Consider the following 18420-nt stretch of genomic DNA (forward strand, 5'->3'; position numbering starts at 1 on the left):
AGGGTGATATAGAGATCTCGGCTGCATTATATAGGCCAGGTCTGGCTCAAAAACAGTGGTTTTGATGTGCAAGATGTCATGCAGGTGAAAGTCACTTTGTCTCATGTTCATGCAGTTCTTGTTAATATTCATAACTGAGAATGTCTTCTCGCACAAGTATGTCGAACCAAACAAGCTCAGCATTTTCTTAGCAAATGTTCGAATCTCTTGGAACCTGTCTTTATCCAGCTGGTGGTAAAAGTTGACAAGAGGGAGCTGTTGGTGCTGACTGTGACACTCGGCGTCACACTGCAGCTCAATGAGCTCCAGCTGCAGGTGGTCTGGAGCGTCATCAGGGTCCACAGAGAAAGGAGAGAGAAAAAAGCATGATCTCCTTTTCAATAGCTGCAAAATCCCGAAAGCACCGTTGAAACTCCTCAGCCAGAGATGAGATGTCTGCTTCATATCTCCTTATTTGTGCACTCATATTATTCTGTAGAAAACTGGTCATTATTTCCTGCAGCGATGGGAAATATGTGGTATTAGGCTGCGTTTGTGACAGGTGCCTTTGAAAAAGTAGCAACTTGGTCCCAAAGGCTTTGATAAGTGAATACAGTTGGCTTACCGCTGCATTTTGCCCCTGAAGGCTCATGTTCAGCACGTTCAGTTGTCGTGTTATGTCAACTAAAAATCCAAAATCAGCCAGCCAAACAGGATCAGATAGCTCTGGCATCGATTGTCCCCTTTTTGCCAAGAATTGTCCAATTTCCTCCCTAAGAGAGTAGAAGCGCTGCAGTGCAGACCCCCGACTGAGCCATCTTATCTCATTATGATACACAACATCTCTGTATTCAGCCTGCATGTTGAGTAGAAACCGTTTAAACTGGTGGTGGCACAGGGCTTTGGAGCGAATATAATTAATAGCCTTCACCACCGGTTTCATAACATGAACATATTTCAGATGTTTGGCACAGAGAACTTGTTGGTGAATAATACAGTGGAGTTTTATAGCTTTGCCTCCTCCTTCGCTGACTTTGTTACAGACTAGGGTTGATAATCCACTTTGCGCGCCAACCATGGCAGGTATGCCATCTGTAATAATCCCAGTGACTTTATTCCACGATAGTTTCATATCATCTACAGCAGAACAAACCGAAACAAATAACTTAACTGTACTAATGTGAAGGGTGATATAGAGATCTCGGCTGCATTATATAGGCCAGGTCTGGCTCAAAAACAGTGGTTTTGATGTGCAAGATGTCATGCAGGTGAAAGTCACTTTGTCTCATGTTCATGCAGTTCTTGTTAATATTCATAACTGAGAATGTCTTCTCGCACAAGTATGTCGAACCAAACAAGCTCAGCATTTTCTTAGCAAATGTTCGAATCTCTTGGAACCTGTCTTTATCCAGCTGGTGGTAAAAGTTGACAAGAGGGAGCTGTTGGTGCTGACTGTGACACTCGGCGTCACACTGCAGCTCAATGAGCTCCAGCTGCAGGTGGTCTGGAGCGTCATCAGGGTCCACAGAGAAAGGAGAGAGAAAAAAGCATGATCTCCTTTTCAATAGCTGCAAAATCCCGAAAGCACCGTTGAAACTCCTCAGCCAGAGATGAGATGTCTGCTTCATATCTCCTTATTTGTGCACTCATATTATTCTGTAGAAAACTGGTCATTATTTCCTGCAGCGATGGGAAATATGTGGTATTAGGCTGCGTTTGTGACAGGTGCCTTTGAAAAAGTAGCAACTTGGTCCCAAAGGCTTTGATAAGTGAATACAGTTGGCTTACCGCTGCATTTTGCCCCTGAAGGCTCATGTTCAGCACGTTCAGTTGTCGTGTTATGTCAACTAAAAATCCAAAATCAGCCAGCCAAACAGGATCAGATAGCTCTGGCATCGATTGTCCCCTTTTTGCCAAGAATTGTCCAATTTCCTCCCTAAGAGAGTAGAAGCGCTGCAGTGCAGACCCCCGACTGAGCCATCTTATCTCATTATGATACACAACATCTCTGTATTCAGCCTGCATGTTGAGTAGAAACCGTTTAAACTGGTGGTGGCACAGGGCTTTGGAGCGAATATAATTAATAGCCTTCACCACCGGTTTCATAACATGAACATATTTCAGATGTTTGGCACAGAGAACTTGTTGGTGAATAATACAGTGGAGTTTTATAGCTTTGCCTCCTCCTTCGCTGACTTTGTTACAGACTAGGGTTGATAATCCACTTTGCGCGCCAACCATGGCAGGTATGCCATCTGTAATAATCCCAGTGACTTTATTCCACGATAGTTTCATATCATCTACAGCAGAACAAACCGAAACAAATAAATCTGTTCCTCTTGTTTTGTCCTTAAGGCTTTGGAGGTCAAGTAGCTCTTCACTCACGTTCATGTCATTGTCCACTCCTCTCAAAAAAATCAATAACTGAGCGGTGTCAGATGCATCCGTGCTTTCGTCGCAGGCTAATGAAAAAAGTCAAACTCCACTCCTTTTGCCTCTAACTGTCTCTTAATATCAGATGAAATGTCTTCAATTCTCTGTACCACAGAGTTATGAGCCAGGCAAACATTGGCAAACTTGCTGCTTCTCAGTACAATTTTTCTCCACCATTTTCATCATGCAGTCTTTAATAAATTCAGTAAAAGGTTTGCAGTGCTTGGCAATCAGCGTTGCACCTCATAGCTCACCGTTGTGGCATTTTCATTTGACTCACAGGCTCTTGTGAAAAAACGCTGCTGTGCTGTTAAAGCAGCTTCCAGTTCCTTCCATTTTTCGCCGCTTTCGTTCCCAGTTAGCTTGTTGTAGTTAGCATGTTTCATCTGGTAGTGCCTCTTGATACTGAATTCCTTGAAAACAGCCAGAAGTTTCTTGGAAAATTAGGCAGACACAGTTGTTTCGTATTTCAGTGAAAAAATATTCCAATTTCCACTTGTCCTGGAAGCGACAAGTCAACTTTCCTTTTTTTAGTTACTGTCGCCATTTTAGAAATGGGCTATATATTTGCGCTAGAAAAACTGAACCCTGGAAAAGAAAATGTTGGAGTTAGGATGAAAATTGCCAGTGTGGTGGATCAAAAGGTGGCCTTTAAGAAGATATTTTAGGTATTTATTTTAAAGGTTTTGGATACTCTTCTAATCATATAAATCTTTCGCCCTTAAGGGCTTTGGATATTTAACATCTTAGCCAGCATGAAAAGAGATAAAAGATTCTCTGGAATTTCCTGACATTCAAATCACTGGGCAGTAAGAATTAGACTGATTCAGTACCCAATATTGATTATTAATTTTTTGAGTGTCAATCGATTTAACAGACTTCCTCTGTTAAAGTTATATTGCTTAGCTGATTTATTTGAATTCCAATATTATCAAAAGGCATTGATTCGTTACAGTTATATCTCATTTTTTGTCTAAGAATCCAATCGATAGACATAAGAATTTCTTCTTATTTTTATCTCTTATTTTACTCTCAACAGTTTTGTAAGATAGGTTTTGCCAGTTACTATGTTCTACTCAGCAACTGTGAATAGGGATTTGAACTTGATTTCCTGGCCAACGTTTTAACTATTTGTTAAATCTGTTAATTAAAAACAGATAGAATCAAATATAAACAAACTTGCACAATCTTTTTCACAGTTGTTAGTTATATATATAAAACCTATATGCATGTAAAACTAAGCATATCGTTCTGATTAGTAAACATTTTATATTTTTCAATCTTCATAAATATTTAGCATAATCCTACATTGTTTTAGCTTATGATGCATGAAATAAATACAGGACTCAAATAATTAGCTTGCATTCTTTTGTTTTAACATTTAGGGCATTCTGAAATGAAGCTAAACTGGAAACTAGATAGAACCTCAAGACCAGGTTCAGCAACAGTTAGGGTTACAGATCTTGGCTGGCAAGGTCTCTTGAACCCGAATCCATCTATTAAAGAAGATGAAGAGCTACTTGTGGATGAATACCTTTCTCCCCACAAGCTGGTGAGTATATACTATGTTGTTGTATCTACTTAAGATACATTAATGATCATTGCACTACTTTGGCATATCTGAAAGTATTGCAGTTAGATGGATCCACTGAATATTGTTTTGAATAATTTGTTTTTTTTTCATAACCATACATTTGTTCAGACTGAATGATTAGAAATTACACAAAGCCTATTTTATATTACACTAATTTCTATTTAGTTATTAAAGACTCAAATTAGGGAATATTTTAATATAATTAAATTTGTAAATATGATACACCAATGGTTTATGTTTATGATTTTGTTTACCATGCTAGTAGGATTAACCTATCTTAAAATAACTGATCTGGAATATCTGAGTAGTTCTATTACCGTGTTTCCCTGAAAATAAGACCCTGTCTTATATTTTTTTGAACCCTAAAATAAGCAGTTGGCCTTATTGCCATACGCTGAAAAGCCCGATTGGGCTTATTATCAGGGGAGTCTTATTTTTGGGAAAACAGAGTAGTTACTCTTTTTAAAAATGCTTTGTACTCCTTAACAGCTTTAAGAAATAATTTCATGTTGGCCTTACGTTCTGTTGCTAACTTGAAGTATTTTCCTCATCCACATGTGTTTAAGTAAGAACACTCCAGAATACTGGGCAAGATCTAACTCCATCTCTATCCACAGATGTAATTCTATGCAGCTCATTCTTGCTAGCAAGTTAGAAGGCGAGGTGATCTTTTTCTTTGTTAGGCTCCAATGCTATAAAGTTCTGGAATCTCCTCAGTCTCCAGAACACATTTTAGGATGATGTTGAGGATTGCAGAATGAACAGAAATGGATAATTAACATTTCCTCCTCCCATTTCAGCCAACAAACTCTTTTTAGTCACAACTTCTTCACTAGCAACAAGCTCTTGCTGGATCCAAGCAACTGTTTTTTCAGTAGGATTTTTGTTCTCTCTGAGCTTGGTTGTTTGCTTGCAGATCGTCCCAAACATGCTTTTTCAAGAAGCAACTGGACTTTCTAGGTTTTTCTTTGAAGTCGTTTTACTTCTCATCCAAGACGCTTTTTCAGCTCTGGATAGGTTCTTGCTTCTTGGAAGAGAAGCAACATGTCTTCAAAGAAAAATAAAAAAGTCCAGTTGCCTTCTGAAAAAGCACCTTTGGGACAACCATGACCAGGATGACTGAGAATCTCCATAGACACTTTTCTTGCAAATGTTTCATTACCCAACTAGGTAATATCATCAGTGATAGGAGGGGTGGAGTTTATATACAAGTGGGAGTTATAATGTTGGTGGGATTTTTCTTGGTAGTTCCTTGATTGGGCTGTTGTTTACTGTTCATTTGTTTGTCCTTGATTGGAGTATTGTTTATTGCTTGATTGTTGGCCTGGTAATTAATCCTCGATCAATCTTTGCCTTTCTGGATATTGATTCCTGAAGAGGAGGTGTTTTGGTCTTTAGGTTTCTTATTTAGTTTTTTGATTGGCTCTTTTGAATGATATGTAGATATTGTTTATCTCTGTGTCCCAGTTGATGGCTGATTTGTCTGAGTGCTAAGCTTCCAGGAATTCTCTAGTGTTTTGGACTTAACTTGGTCTAGGATGCTCACAGTTTCCCAACTGAAATTATGGTTAACTGAGTTTAAATGTTGTGTGATTAGGGAGTTTTCATTATATCTTCTAAACTGCTAATTGGTATTCATCGATGCCCTCTTGTAGAGTTCTGCCTGTTTATCCTACATAATGGCTGTTTTTTTTTTTTTTTTTTTTTTTATAAAAAAAGTTTTTATTGGTCAAAAAAAATTTATGCAAATACATATCAGGTATGGTAAATTTTCATTTTTCTTATACATGATAAGAATTTTACTCAAAATTTTAAACACATACAACAGCCATGTGGCAAGCAGGTGATACGAAGTAGCTAAGTTTCAATCTTACACAATAAGGAAGGGTCAAGAATAATCAGAATATCATACGAAAGAGAATAAGGAAAACCAACACAATACCAAATATCTTTGTCACTTCCTAGTTTTGGATCTCAGAACTCTGGGTTCAGCCTGACCCAACTCCAGGGCCGCAACAGCGGCAGCCGCCTCCGCCCCATGGTCTATAACCTCCCCTTCTTCAATTCCTGGGTCATCTAAATCCAGGAGGGCTTTGTGTTCCTCCACGTAGGCCGCAGCCTCCGCAATTGTACTAATTTTTTTCGTAATGCCCTCCCGGAAAATCATCAATCCCTCTGGCATCAGCCATCTGAAGCCCACTCCCTTCTGGTACAATTTGCTTGATAAAAAATAATATTTCTTTCTCATTTCACGTACCTGTCTGGGAATCTGCCTCAGAATGGCTATCTCCCTGCCCCTATAAGTCAGTGCCCCACTCCTATGTTTTCTAAGAATTTCATCTCTCGTCTCTCTTTTCACAAATTTGACATGAACCTCTCTAGGAACTGCATGCGTGCGTGCATATTGTGAATTAACTCTATAAACTCGATCCACATCCCAATTCATAAAATCAACACCTCTCCCAAGAAATTCTCCCAACAGTTTAGTCACAACATCTCTCAAGTCTTCTTGGTCCACTTCTTCCAAATTTTGAAACCTAAGAAAATAAGACATTTTATCCATCTGTAGTCCAAGCACAGCATTGCTTGTCGTCTCCCCTCTTTTCTGCACTGCCCGCATCTCACCCTCCAGACCTTCCACTTTCTGCTTATTTTCTGCTGAGACTTGTTGAGTATCCTTTAAATCCTTTTGGATAGTCACAATTTCTGCTCTTATTTCATCCAGTTTCTTGTCCATATTAGATAACTTTTCCAGAATTCTCTCCATTTCTCCAGCAGTTGGTCTCTGACCTTTTGCCATTTAAAAAAAAAAAATTTTTAAAATCCTCAGGCAAGCACAGTATCCTTATAATTTCCTCCGGATCCACCAGGGGGCACTCACAGGAGCAACGAGTCCAGAGTACAGTTAGTCAACCAGGAAGCCGAAGGGAAGTGATGTCATCAAGATTCTCATAGTGAAGGCGGAAGCTGGACGCCACCATTGTTCCCCAGAGGGAGGGGGGGCCTCAAACCCTCCCTCCTAAATTTCTCCATCACCTCTTTCTCCAGAGCTCCACAAAACCGGTAATCTTGTTATTTTAAGTTCTCCTCTCTCCAAAGTGATTCGTACTCCTTCCAGTCGCAGGGGAGAAAAAACCCCCCCGCACTCCGGAGTACTCCACTCACATTTGCCGATATCCCCTTCCCTTCTTCATTCCTCAATTCTTCTCCGTTCCCTGTTCACCACCAGGCTGCTGCAATTATAAATCCAAAGCCCCGGTGTCACCGAGCACAGCGGCCCAGGCGACGACCAAAATAATGGCCGCGGCCTGTGGCCTCCGAACCCCGCCGAGCCTAGGACGCGCCAGCATCGGTCCCCCCAGTCCTGTATATCGGCTGGGAGACCCCTGGCGAGCCGTCCGTGCGGCAGGTGTCCTTTTCGGAACACCTGGCCCCTAAGGGCCTCGGCGGCGGCCGGATTCGGACACTGGAGGCAGGAGAAGCCTTCCAGACGTCCGTTGCCACCGGATACCGGAAGTCGTCCTCCCATAATGGCTGTTATAGTCATTACACTACATATTGTACCTGACTCCTGTTTTTTCTTCTGGGAATCCTGGGTCTTTGGGGTTACTTAAGGTGTTTTGGAAGGCTTGAGTTGCTTTGTGTGCTACAGTGATGCCATGTGGTTATAAATGACTGCTGGTTGTTTCTGAAATGATTTTGATGTGTGGTAATGTTATCCTTTTTATAGCTTGTGCCATTTGTGTTGTAGTGGATTAAGTGGTCGTGCACTTTATGATAAAGTTGCGTGGATATCCATTTTATTGGAAGGTGTTATATAGATATTCTATTTCCTTTTTGTGATGTTCAAAGTTGCTGCAATGTGTTTGAGCTCGTTTAGTGTTCTTTCAGAATTTCTCTTGTGGGTGATTGTCTCTGTTCAGCAAATTTATAAACGTTCATATTCTTTTAATATTTAAATGTTTTATGTTGGTAAAACAATAGTGCTGCATTCTCTTTGATGAGAATGAGGCTAAAGTTCATCATGATTTTTTTTAATTCTTTTGTATCATGCATTTTTTATTTGGTTAACTAATTAAAGCCTGAAAAAGCCTAAGGTGCAGTTCATGTCCTTGGCAGTAGAGTACTTAGTTGATAGCTTGTACTTTGTTGTGAATCAAGCACAACAAGCCAATATGTAGTTTTCTCTGTGGGAAAGGAATTTGGGAAATCCTTTGCCTTCTTTTTTAAGGCACATAATTGGGAAAATTCTCTTTATTTTAAAAAAATGAAGTTTGATATATAGATGAAAACTTTTTCCCCTTGTATCTGTTGATGAAAAGTAAATAAACTTGTTGCTTAGGAAGCCAGTAGGAATGCAGGTGTGGAAAAATGCTAAAATAAATGAAATGATATAGTCAACATCTTTATTAAACTGACAACCTTTTTATATTATTCCAATTTCTTAAGCAAATATATTTAAAATAAATTTCTGGTTTTAAAAAGTGCAATTTAAGGGATCCAGAGTGTGGGGAATGCTGTTCAGAATTTCCATTACGTTCTGCCTCCTATGCCTATAACTACTACAATTATTTACTGAATTATGTTCTAAATCAAATGTCAGATGTCATGCATGTAACCTTCCAACTCATCACTCACCTAGCTGCATTGTTTTGCCACTGTTTCCTTCTGCTTTCATCTCTTTTCTTGTATTTTCTGGAACAAAAGGAATCCCATTATGAACCAAATGCTGAGCATTCAGACTGTCCACGTAACAGTAGCTAAACTGGGACATCAGTGATTTGCTGAGCAGTTCTAAACATTTTGTGAAAATACTGTTTTCAAAACAATTTTAAAATTAATAATTTGTGTCCCATACAGACTTTAAAAATGTAGCCCCTACCTGCAAAAAAGATTCCTTATTCATGCGCTTATTTAAATTGGATATTAAGATAGTGACCATCATACACTGACGGAGTCCCAGACCCATCATATCAGCATAGCAAATGATCAGGAACAATATGGGTTGCAAAGTATGACATTGTTAGGATTTCCAGTTATCAGAATCTATTCACTCTTATAGCTTCTTGTCTTCCATGGAACTCAGTCATGGCATTTTTTCCATCATCTAATGATACGTTATTTTATTTGATAAATGTACAGCATATCCTGCTTTTTCTTTCAGAGCACAAGTTAGCATACCTCCTCTCTAATTTCTTTTCCTGCAACAGTAACCCTATGAAGGCGTTGTGCTGAAACTGACTAGCACAAACTGGCTAAATTATTTCCATTGCTGATGGCATTTAGCTTATTAATACAAAATATGCCTTTAAAATTTAATGATAATAATAGTAATACATTTTTCTCATAACTAACATGCAATAATTGAATTAGTGATTTCAATATATTTTGTACCTCCCTTCTGTTCCTTTTCTCCTCCAAGACTGAGTGGCTGTGGATGCCGGCATCCCGGTACAGTCAGCTGCAACCGCGGCTGACTGTTGGGGGTGAATCATTGGCCCCAATGGAGAGGGTGCGCAATTTGGGGGTTCTCCTGGATGGACGGTTGTCCTTTGAAGATCATTTGGCGACCGTCTCCAGGAGAGCTTTTTACCAGGTTCGCCTGGTCCGCCAGTTGCGCCCCTTTCTAGACCGGGATGCCTTATGCACGGTCACTCATGCCCTCGTCACTTCTCGCCTGGACTACTGTAACGCTCTCTACATGGGGCTCCCCTTGAGGTGCACCCGGAGACTTCAGTTAGTTCAGAATGCAGCCAGCGGGTGATAGAGGAGCCACTGTGGCTCCCATATAACACCGATCCTGCGAGGCTGCACTGGCTACCTGTGGTTTTCGAGTGCACTTCAAGGTGTTGGTTACCACCTTTAAAGCGCTCCATGGTATAGGACGGGATATCTTGGGACCGCCTTCTGTTACCACATGCCTCCCACCAACCGATGCGCTCTCATAGAGAGGGCCTCCTCAGGGTGCCGTCAGCCAGACAGTGCAGGCTGGCGACCCCAGGAGAGCCTTCTCTGTGGGGGCACCTACCCTCTGGAATGAGCTTCCCCCAGGACTTCGACAACTTCCAGACCTCCGGACCTTTCGCCGCGAGCTTAAAACATATCTATTCTTTCGAGCAGGACTGGCTTAATAGGGTTTTAAATATGGATTTTATTGGGGTTTATTTTATATTTCGTATTGTATTTTAAATTTAGGCTATTGGAATAAGTTTTTTAAATATTGTTTTTATTGAAATGTATCGTTTTTATTTTATCTGCCTGTTCACCGCCCTGAGTCCTCCGGGAGAAGGGCGGTATACAAATTAAATTATTATTATTATTATTATTCTCCCTCAATAAAAAATATTAATGTTTTTCTGTCAGTATAATTTGCCTAGTTTGCTGTTGGAAGCTTGGGTATATACAGTTAACTGTGCTCTGCAATCTTCAGTAAGGAAAAACAACATTTTTATTGGCACGCCATATCCATTATTTAAAATCACTTCCTTTTCCCTCTTGGCAGAGACTTATTTTTAGGTAATAAAAGTAAATGAATTTGACAGGGAGGCCACAGGCAAACTGAACAAGTACAAAAATAGATAATTGGTGAAGCTTTCTGGGGAAAAAAGAAGAGTGCTATTGAGCTCAGCATATGCAATCCACAAGTCACAATTAGACAGGATGGCGGCAGTGCAACTATGATTTTAATTGATGGAAGTTGTAAGAAATCAAGGACAGATTATCCAGTAAGAGACGAAGGCCATCTGCTATAAGATAAATAGTTGGGGGTCAATAACACAAAAGCAATTTAGAAATAAAGCCTATTGTTATTATATTGATTGATTATTGTTGCTGATGAAAACTGAAATGGGAATGTTGGATGCTGGAAACAAATTTTAATTGGAATGTAACACAGAGCCGGATCACGCTGGTTGATCTGAACCCAAATCATGAAGACCAATGGAGGGAGATTGCTGACCCCTGGAACTAGATTTCATTTTAAGAGTTGTGGCATACTCTGAGTGTGCTGACAATATAAATCCTTGCTAGGATGCTTTCTAGGTAAAACATATTAGTCATGCTAATGATCAAAAAACATTATATACTTTTCCTGCTTCATTCTGAAAGAATTAGATGACAGCACTCTCTGTTGCTGTTGCCAACACCCAGTTGCCATTTCCAGGGGTGAAGTGAGATTGTATGTATTTATTTGTGCATTTAATTAATTTGTATGCTACTTTAATCACAAAGGGAATTTAAGGTATGTATCATGTACTAGAATTAAAACAGAATAAACACTGGAAATTAATAGCTAATTGAGGAAGAACAAAACAAACTGAACAACTGTTAGACACAAATTCAATTTAACAGCAAGAAATAATTCATAACCAGTTCTTCTCGCCAAAGCTTGTTGGAAAAGCTAAATCTTTAAAGATTTGCAAAAGTAGTGAGTTTTAGAGGAATGCTGTTCCATAGGGCAGACACCGCCACAGAGAAAAGCTATATTTCCTTGGACTTGCAAGAAGGCATTGCTGTATGGATGAGAGTTGGAGAAAACCAACCATGTCAATAGAAAGAATAAGGAAGTGATAGTCCCATATATACTTGGATCCTAAACTGTGAAGGGTTTTAGAGGCGATAATCAATATATTGTATTTATTTATTATACGCCACCCGTCTCACCTAGAGATGACTCTAGAAGGCTTATAACCAAGCAAAAGCAACAAGATAAAACATTAAAATATTGAAATAATAAATATTAAAAATTGATTTAAAATTAATAAAGATGGCAAGAAAAGGAGCAAGATACACATGGAATGGAGATGGAATCTTTTTGCATCCCAAGCCCCATTGGTAACCAGTGCAGCTCGCAAAGTAGAGGTGTTTCATGGGTAAAATAAACACAAATGATTATGTGCAAAGACCCTCCTGGCCACAGGGAGTCAAGTATCGAGGAAGATCTTGAATTATGCACCAGTTCCACATGAGATAATAGAACTCAAGTTTTCAATTATTTTCTATCCCAGACCTGTTAATCCCTGAACATTCAGGTTTCTTCTCTTGCTGGTGTGCGTTGGATGCTTTTTTGTGGCTACTGCTAAAACACTAAATTGTCTTACATAAGTGTGTTATGATTTCTAATGCTGGGTGCATTTCTTGGTGTATAACACAAAACAAAGTTTAAACTGGATAAGATGTTTGACTGAGGAATAGCAAAAATAGAGATCTAAACCTTACAGATTGTCTTCTTATTGCCTTATCCATGTAACAGTAAAAAAAAACCTCTCAGCTTCGGGTTTTCCCAGATGTGCCAGTATACCAACTATTTTAAAAAAAACTTTGAGAAATGCTTGCTTCAGAGTTTTTAATTAGGGAAGGGTTGTTTCTGGAACGCTGACATTCCCTATTTCCAATTATTAGCCATATACTCTAGAAGGATTTTTTTATATCATGGCTTGATATTATAAAAACTGGCTTACACAGCAACGCAAAATAGAGTTATCTGACAGTAGGACTTACTTTTCAGGAAATATGCTTATTATGCTTTCAGTGCAGATGTATAAAATAATTTATTGGCTGTTGTATAGCATATGAATGATTGGAGGAGATTCATTACTTATTTAGTTATATAAATATTTGGACAGAGTGTGTAAGAGTGTTTCAAGCAACTGCAAGAAACTGACGTGTTTTCCAGGAAAAAAAAGTCCTATGCAAAGAAGTATAATAAAAATTAGCATATTCACCCAGTATTCTTAATCTGCACAACTGTTTAAGGTCTATTACTTAAAATGAAGAAAAAATAAATTAATATATGAGATCTGAATACTGCAATTAAAGAAAATAAAATCATTGATATGTGGAGAAAAAAATATTTTTATTGGGATGTTGGAAATGTTGAGCAACAAGCAGTATAATTACAATTACAAGTACACTTCTTTTTAGAGCAATCACCTGAAAGATAAATACCGGTATCATAAACTTTGAAACTGCCAAACTTTACTGAAGTAGAAAACTTCATGGCTACACATCTGACTAGAAAACGAATTAGCAATTCAAAAATGCACATAACTTGAAAACTTTGCAGTAAGTTATAACGTAGTCCCAACCTTTCTGGCTTAGTGGACCAGCTGGTGGGAGACCAGATGGTTCCATGCAAGGAGCAGGGGCACATGCTTGTGCTCACAGCTCCATTTGCATGAGCGGCAGGTGCGAGCACTCAACCCTCATGCAAATGGAGCTTTGCATATGACTGCGAGCCCCACTACTTACACAATTGGAGCTATGTGCAACCTTGCCCACTTCTTACAGCTCGGTTTCATTAGTGGGCTGCAGCTCGGGGGTTGGGGATCCCTGTTCTAATATTTACTTGGAGATAAAATATTAACATTTTTTTAAAAAAGCTGTTGTGAAATAGTTGTGTGGTTATTACATTCTAAGAACTCAGCCGTGTAATTTGTACATTTTAAATATTTTATTATTATTTTCATATATGGTTTTGCTGTTAGAATTTTAGCAAAGTGTATGTATATGTGGATAAATATTCCTTTTAGTTATGTACATAAATAATGGCAAAAAGAAAGAGATAATGTTTCTTTCTCCACCCAACTTTCTTCAATATGATTTTTTGTCCTAGATCAGTGGTTCTCAACCTTTATAGTGCTGCGACCCCTTTAATACAATTCCCCACGATGTGGCGACCCCTTTAATACAATTCCCCACGATGTGGCGACCCCAACCATAAAAAAATTTTCGTTTTGAATTTATCGCGCTTGAAGCCGTATTGGCTAGCAATCTGAACTGCTTGCGATTGCCTTGAGGACGGAGGCATTAAAGCGGAGACTCCTCCCCTATTAAGTTTATCACGCCTGAAGCCAGATTAGGCTAGCGATTGGGAGTGATTGCAGCTGGCTTGAGAGGGAGACATCAGAGCAAAGATTTCTCTCTTTTTTAATTCATCGCGCCTGAAGCCGAATTCGGCTAGCAATTTGAAGAGCCTGGCTTGTGGAGTCAACCATTGGAGCGCGATTCTTCAACTCGCAAGTATACTTCCCATATTTCCGATGGTCTTAGGCGACCCCTGGCAAATCATCATTCGACCCCCAACAGGGTCCTGACCCACAGGTTGAGAACCACTGTCCTAGATACTCCTACTAGCAATTATTATAATTAAAGAAGTAGCTTTTATTTCTATTACTGGTGAAATAGTAGCATTTCTTTTGCCAGGTATTTAATTGTAAATAATTTTGTACATGTTTTGTTTAATTTTATTCTGTATTTTTAAATTCTCATATTGCTAGGAAATTTAGCCTTTACCCAAGCAGCATGACTATAGAGCAGTTGTTTTCTTTAATAATATATTTGGTATTACATAGACATATCTGCCTTCTTGTATTATATTAAAAGTTAATGCAGGAATTAGAATTCAAAACTAATATTTGACTTCCTAAATTTTCTGTTTCCAAATAAATTTTAGGATGAGAGTTGTTTCTTGAAGTACTGTGATAGTGGATCCATAGTATATATTTATCTTTTTGTTTATTATTGCAGAAAGCATTGACAGGGCTAGATGATCTGTGGCAACTGAAGGCCCTCGAGATGCGTGTAAACACCAGAGAGAATAGTCTGGGAAATTTTGGTGAGATAAATTTTTATTCTGTCTAAGATTATTCAAACCTTTCATTCAATCAGCATAAAGAATATATCTCAATATTAAAAGCATTAATTTTAAAAAGTATTCCCTTAAAAATAACATTGGGAAACTCATCTGTTATTTTTTCTCAGCCCAACTAACCTCACAGGATAGTTGTGGAGAAAATAGGAGGAAGCTTATTAAGTGTTTTTGTCACCTTGAGTTATTATAAAAATAAAAAGGTGGGTTAAAAATAAATAAAACTAACAAGTAAGAACCATAAATGAACCAATAGTTGTATTTAATATTACCTTTGGAAAATTCACTAAATTGATTTTATGTCTGAAGCTGTGGTCTTATCTGAGTAAAAAAAGCGTAATGATAGAAAGTGAACGTGATCATTTCTAGAAATAAAAAATACACATCTATCAAGTAAGGGAAAATATTTGAAATTTATTTTATAAATTCATTTTTTTAGAACTGACCCAATGGAACATTTTCCCTAGTATTAGTTATGTCCTAGAAAGGGCTCATATAATCCTATCATAAGTGAAATTACAATGATAAAAATAAGCAAATACTTGTAGAAAATCATGACCCATTGAAGTTCTGTGAAAAAGCATTCTCCCTTCAGATTTTCTGAATTCTTACATTTTGCCACAGAATGTTTCAGAGTTCCATTTTAAAGACCCTTTTAAACTAAATTGCATAACATGATGATGTGTGTAAAATTATTAATATGATTAATCAATATTATGATATTATTATTATTATTATTATTATTATTATTATTATTATTATTATTATTATTATTATTATTATTAACACATGTTTAAGTGATTAAGTCTCTTTTATTTTTGAATGTAATTTTAAGAAGTTGTACAGTTATAGTTGAAAGAGATATTAATTGGAAAATACACCATATCTGGTAGGTATTGGGAATATTATATACAACAATGAAAAGAGAGAGAGAAATGGAGTGGAGTGGAAAGGAGTAGGAGAGGAGGGGAGAAAAGTAAGGGTAGAGAGCGGAAAGGAGAGGGAAGTGGAGAAGAAGAGAGGGGAAATAGAGAGGGCAGAGGAGAAGGAGAGAGGGAAGTAGAGGGAAAAAGAGGAGAAGAAAGGAGGGAAGTAGAGAGAAAGAAAGGGGAAGGGAAGAGAGGGAGGAGAAAAAACAGGAAAGTATTGTAAAATTGGGTGAAATATGGTGTACAGGAAAAAAGAAAAGAGACGGGCAATTTTGTATTTTTTCTACTTGAGGGTTATACTATTGAAATTATAACAAAAGATAATACGGTGGACGTTAAAGCATATCAGTTTAGATGTTATTGCATACTTATTAATATTTATATGAAAATAAAAATTGTGTGTAAAAGATGGGGTAAATAATGGAATAAGGAAAATGAAATGTAATAATTATGAATATGTTTATCTGTATTGAAATGTATGATACCCAAACACCACACCATCTACATAATGATATGTATAAATTTTAAAAAAATAAAAACTTTTTGGAGAAGAAAAAAAAACTAAATTGTATAACAAAAATGATACAATATAGAGCCTTTAGTAACCACTTGGTTTATTTTTTGTAAAAAAAATGTAATTTATTTTATGTATTTTATTTTATGCAATATCTTAACAACCACTCTCTATACAAACTTGCTGGTCCAGAATTTTCTTCACTATGAAGTGGTCAGGAGCAAGTGGACTTCCAACCAATGAAATTCTATTTTTAGATATTCGTTGTTGTTATTTCCACTTTTTGGATTTATTGTGTGAGATCATGTTACTTAGTCCAGCATATGTGGACTCATAGTTGCCCTCAAGGCTTGTACCTATTGTAATCTTTCTGAATATTAATACTCACAGATGATAATACAAGTAGCAGCGTATATATTAATGAACCATGTTTTTTCAGCTATTCATCTGTTTCTGCAAACAAGCTGATTCACAATCAATCTGGTTACCACCTGGTGCTGATCTGCAGATTATCTGTGTTCTGTGGACTATAATTTGAGAATTACTGTTTTAAGATAAACTGTAATGATGTTTTTATTTTAATTGTAAATTGTTTGATTTGTTATATGTGATCCATAGTTTACTACATGTCGAAACAGTATAATCTACTAAAAGTAAAATATTTAAAAATGGATCAAAAGTAGATTAAATGTCTTTAGTTCTTTTCAGTTATGAAGGCAATTTGAGGAGTTATTAAGGATGCCTTAATCTGCAAAAGAGTTGCTTATTTGATGCTAAAAGTTTACTGAGCCAACAAGTGTAAGGCAAATAGGACTTGTCAGAGGAGTTCTACAATTAAATTTCCTCATGTCTGAGGGGGAATTTGAAATGCTGTTTGTCCATGTAGGTTTGTCAGTGGATGGATTGAAGTGAGCCTATCCTTTTACATACTGAATTGCTAGGGGTGTATCCTGAAGGGCTTGCTGATTTGTTGATTGTGTGTACTTGAAACAGAGCAAATAAACAAACAGACTTTATCAGCACTTCTATTTTTTATATAAACTAGCTGGTATCAAGAAAGCAAGCAGATACTGAAAATATAATGGAACTAGTTGACAAGAAAAGTTCTTAACAAAATTCTCTATAAAATAAGCCAGAAGTGAGCGTTACAATTAGATATACACGACCTGTCATATTATTGATTCAGCTGGCTGTTCCTGTCCTTACTTGTAGGTAGATTATAAGCTTTCTGACAGATAGAAAGCAACAGGTGAAGGTAGAGAAAATGACATTGAATACTCGAACAATTAGCACAGGTATCCTTGAGGGCTGTTTGTGCTCTCCATTACTCTTTCCTCTCTATACCAATGACTGCATCTCTATGGATCCATCTGTTAAAGTTTTAAAGTTTGCAGATGATACAACAGTCTTTGGTTTCATTCAAGACAAGTCTGCATATAGATGCCCTGTGGTGTAGCTAGAACAATCTGGAGCTGAACATGCTTAAAACTGTAGAGATGAGAGTGGATTTTAGGAGGAACTCTTCTATTTTACCACTTCTTACTATATTCAACAGCACATTATCAACAGTAGAGTCCTTCAAGTTTTCTGATTCTATACTCTCCCAGGATTTGAAATGAACATCTAACATTAGAATGAACCATCATTAAAAAGGCACAACAAAGAACGTTCTTCTGCATCAACTCAGGAAGCTCAGACTGCCCCAGGAGCTATTGATAACAGTTCTGCAGAAGAATTGTTGTTTATACTTCTATAATTGTCTGGTTTGGTACAGCAACCAAACAGGACAGATACAGATGTCAACAGATAGTTAGGACTGCAGAAAAAAATAATTGCAACCAGTCTGCCTTCCATTGAGCATGTCAAGCAGGTTGAGATAATATCTACAGACCCTCACTTCGTGGACATAAACTGTTTCAATTCCTCCCTTTGGGATGCTGCTATAGGGCATTGCATGCCAAAATAACTAGACACAGAGACAGTTTTTTTGCCTCATGCTATCACTCTACTGAATTTTTTTATTATTATTTGAATTTATATCCCGCCCTTCTCCGAAGACTCAGGACGGCTTACATTGTGTTAAGCAATAGTCTTCATCCATTTGTATATTATATACAAAGTCAACTTATTGCCCCCAACAATCTGGGTCCTCATTTTACCTATCTTATAAAGGATGGAAGGCTGAGTCAACCTTGGGCCTGGTGGGACTTGAACTTGCAGTAATTGCAAGCAGCTGTGTTAATAACAGACTGCATTAGTCTGTTGAGCCACCAGAGGCCAGAATACCTAATTCCACAGTATTGTTTTATGTATATTTACCCAT

The 18420-nt window shown here is 37.7% G+C and overlaps 1 protein-coding gene across 1 annotated transcript in view; it reads left to right on the top strand.

Annotated features, from left to right (window-relative positions):
• LRRC56 (leucine rich repeat containing 56) overlaps positions 1 to 18420 on the top strand; it is a 75510-nt gene that overhangs the window by 27447 nt on the left and 29643 nt on the right. The window contains exons 4-5 of the mRNA XM_058156789.1: positions 3798 to 3964; positions 14534 to 14621. Of these exons, the coding sequence (XP_058012772.1) occupies positions 3798 to 3964; positions 14534 to 14621 (255 nt within the window). The remainder of the gene's footprint in view (positions 1 to 3797; positions 3965 to 14533; positions 14622 to 18420) is intronic.

The sequence above is a fragment of the Ahaetulla prasina genome, chromosome 1, assembly GCF_028640845.1.
Source record: "Ahaetulla prasina isolate Xishuangbanna chromosome 1, ASM2864084v1, whole genome shotgun sequence".
In the NCBI taxonomy this organism is placed as follows: domain Eukaryota; kingdom Metazoa; phylum Chordata; class Lepidosauria; order Squamata; family Colubridae; genus Ahaetulla; species Ahaetulla prasina.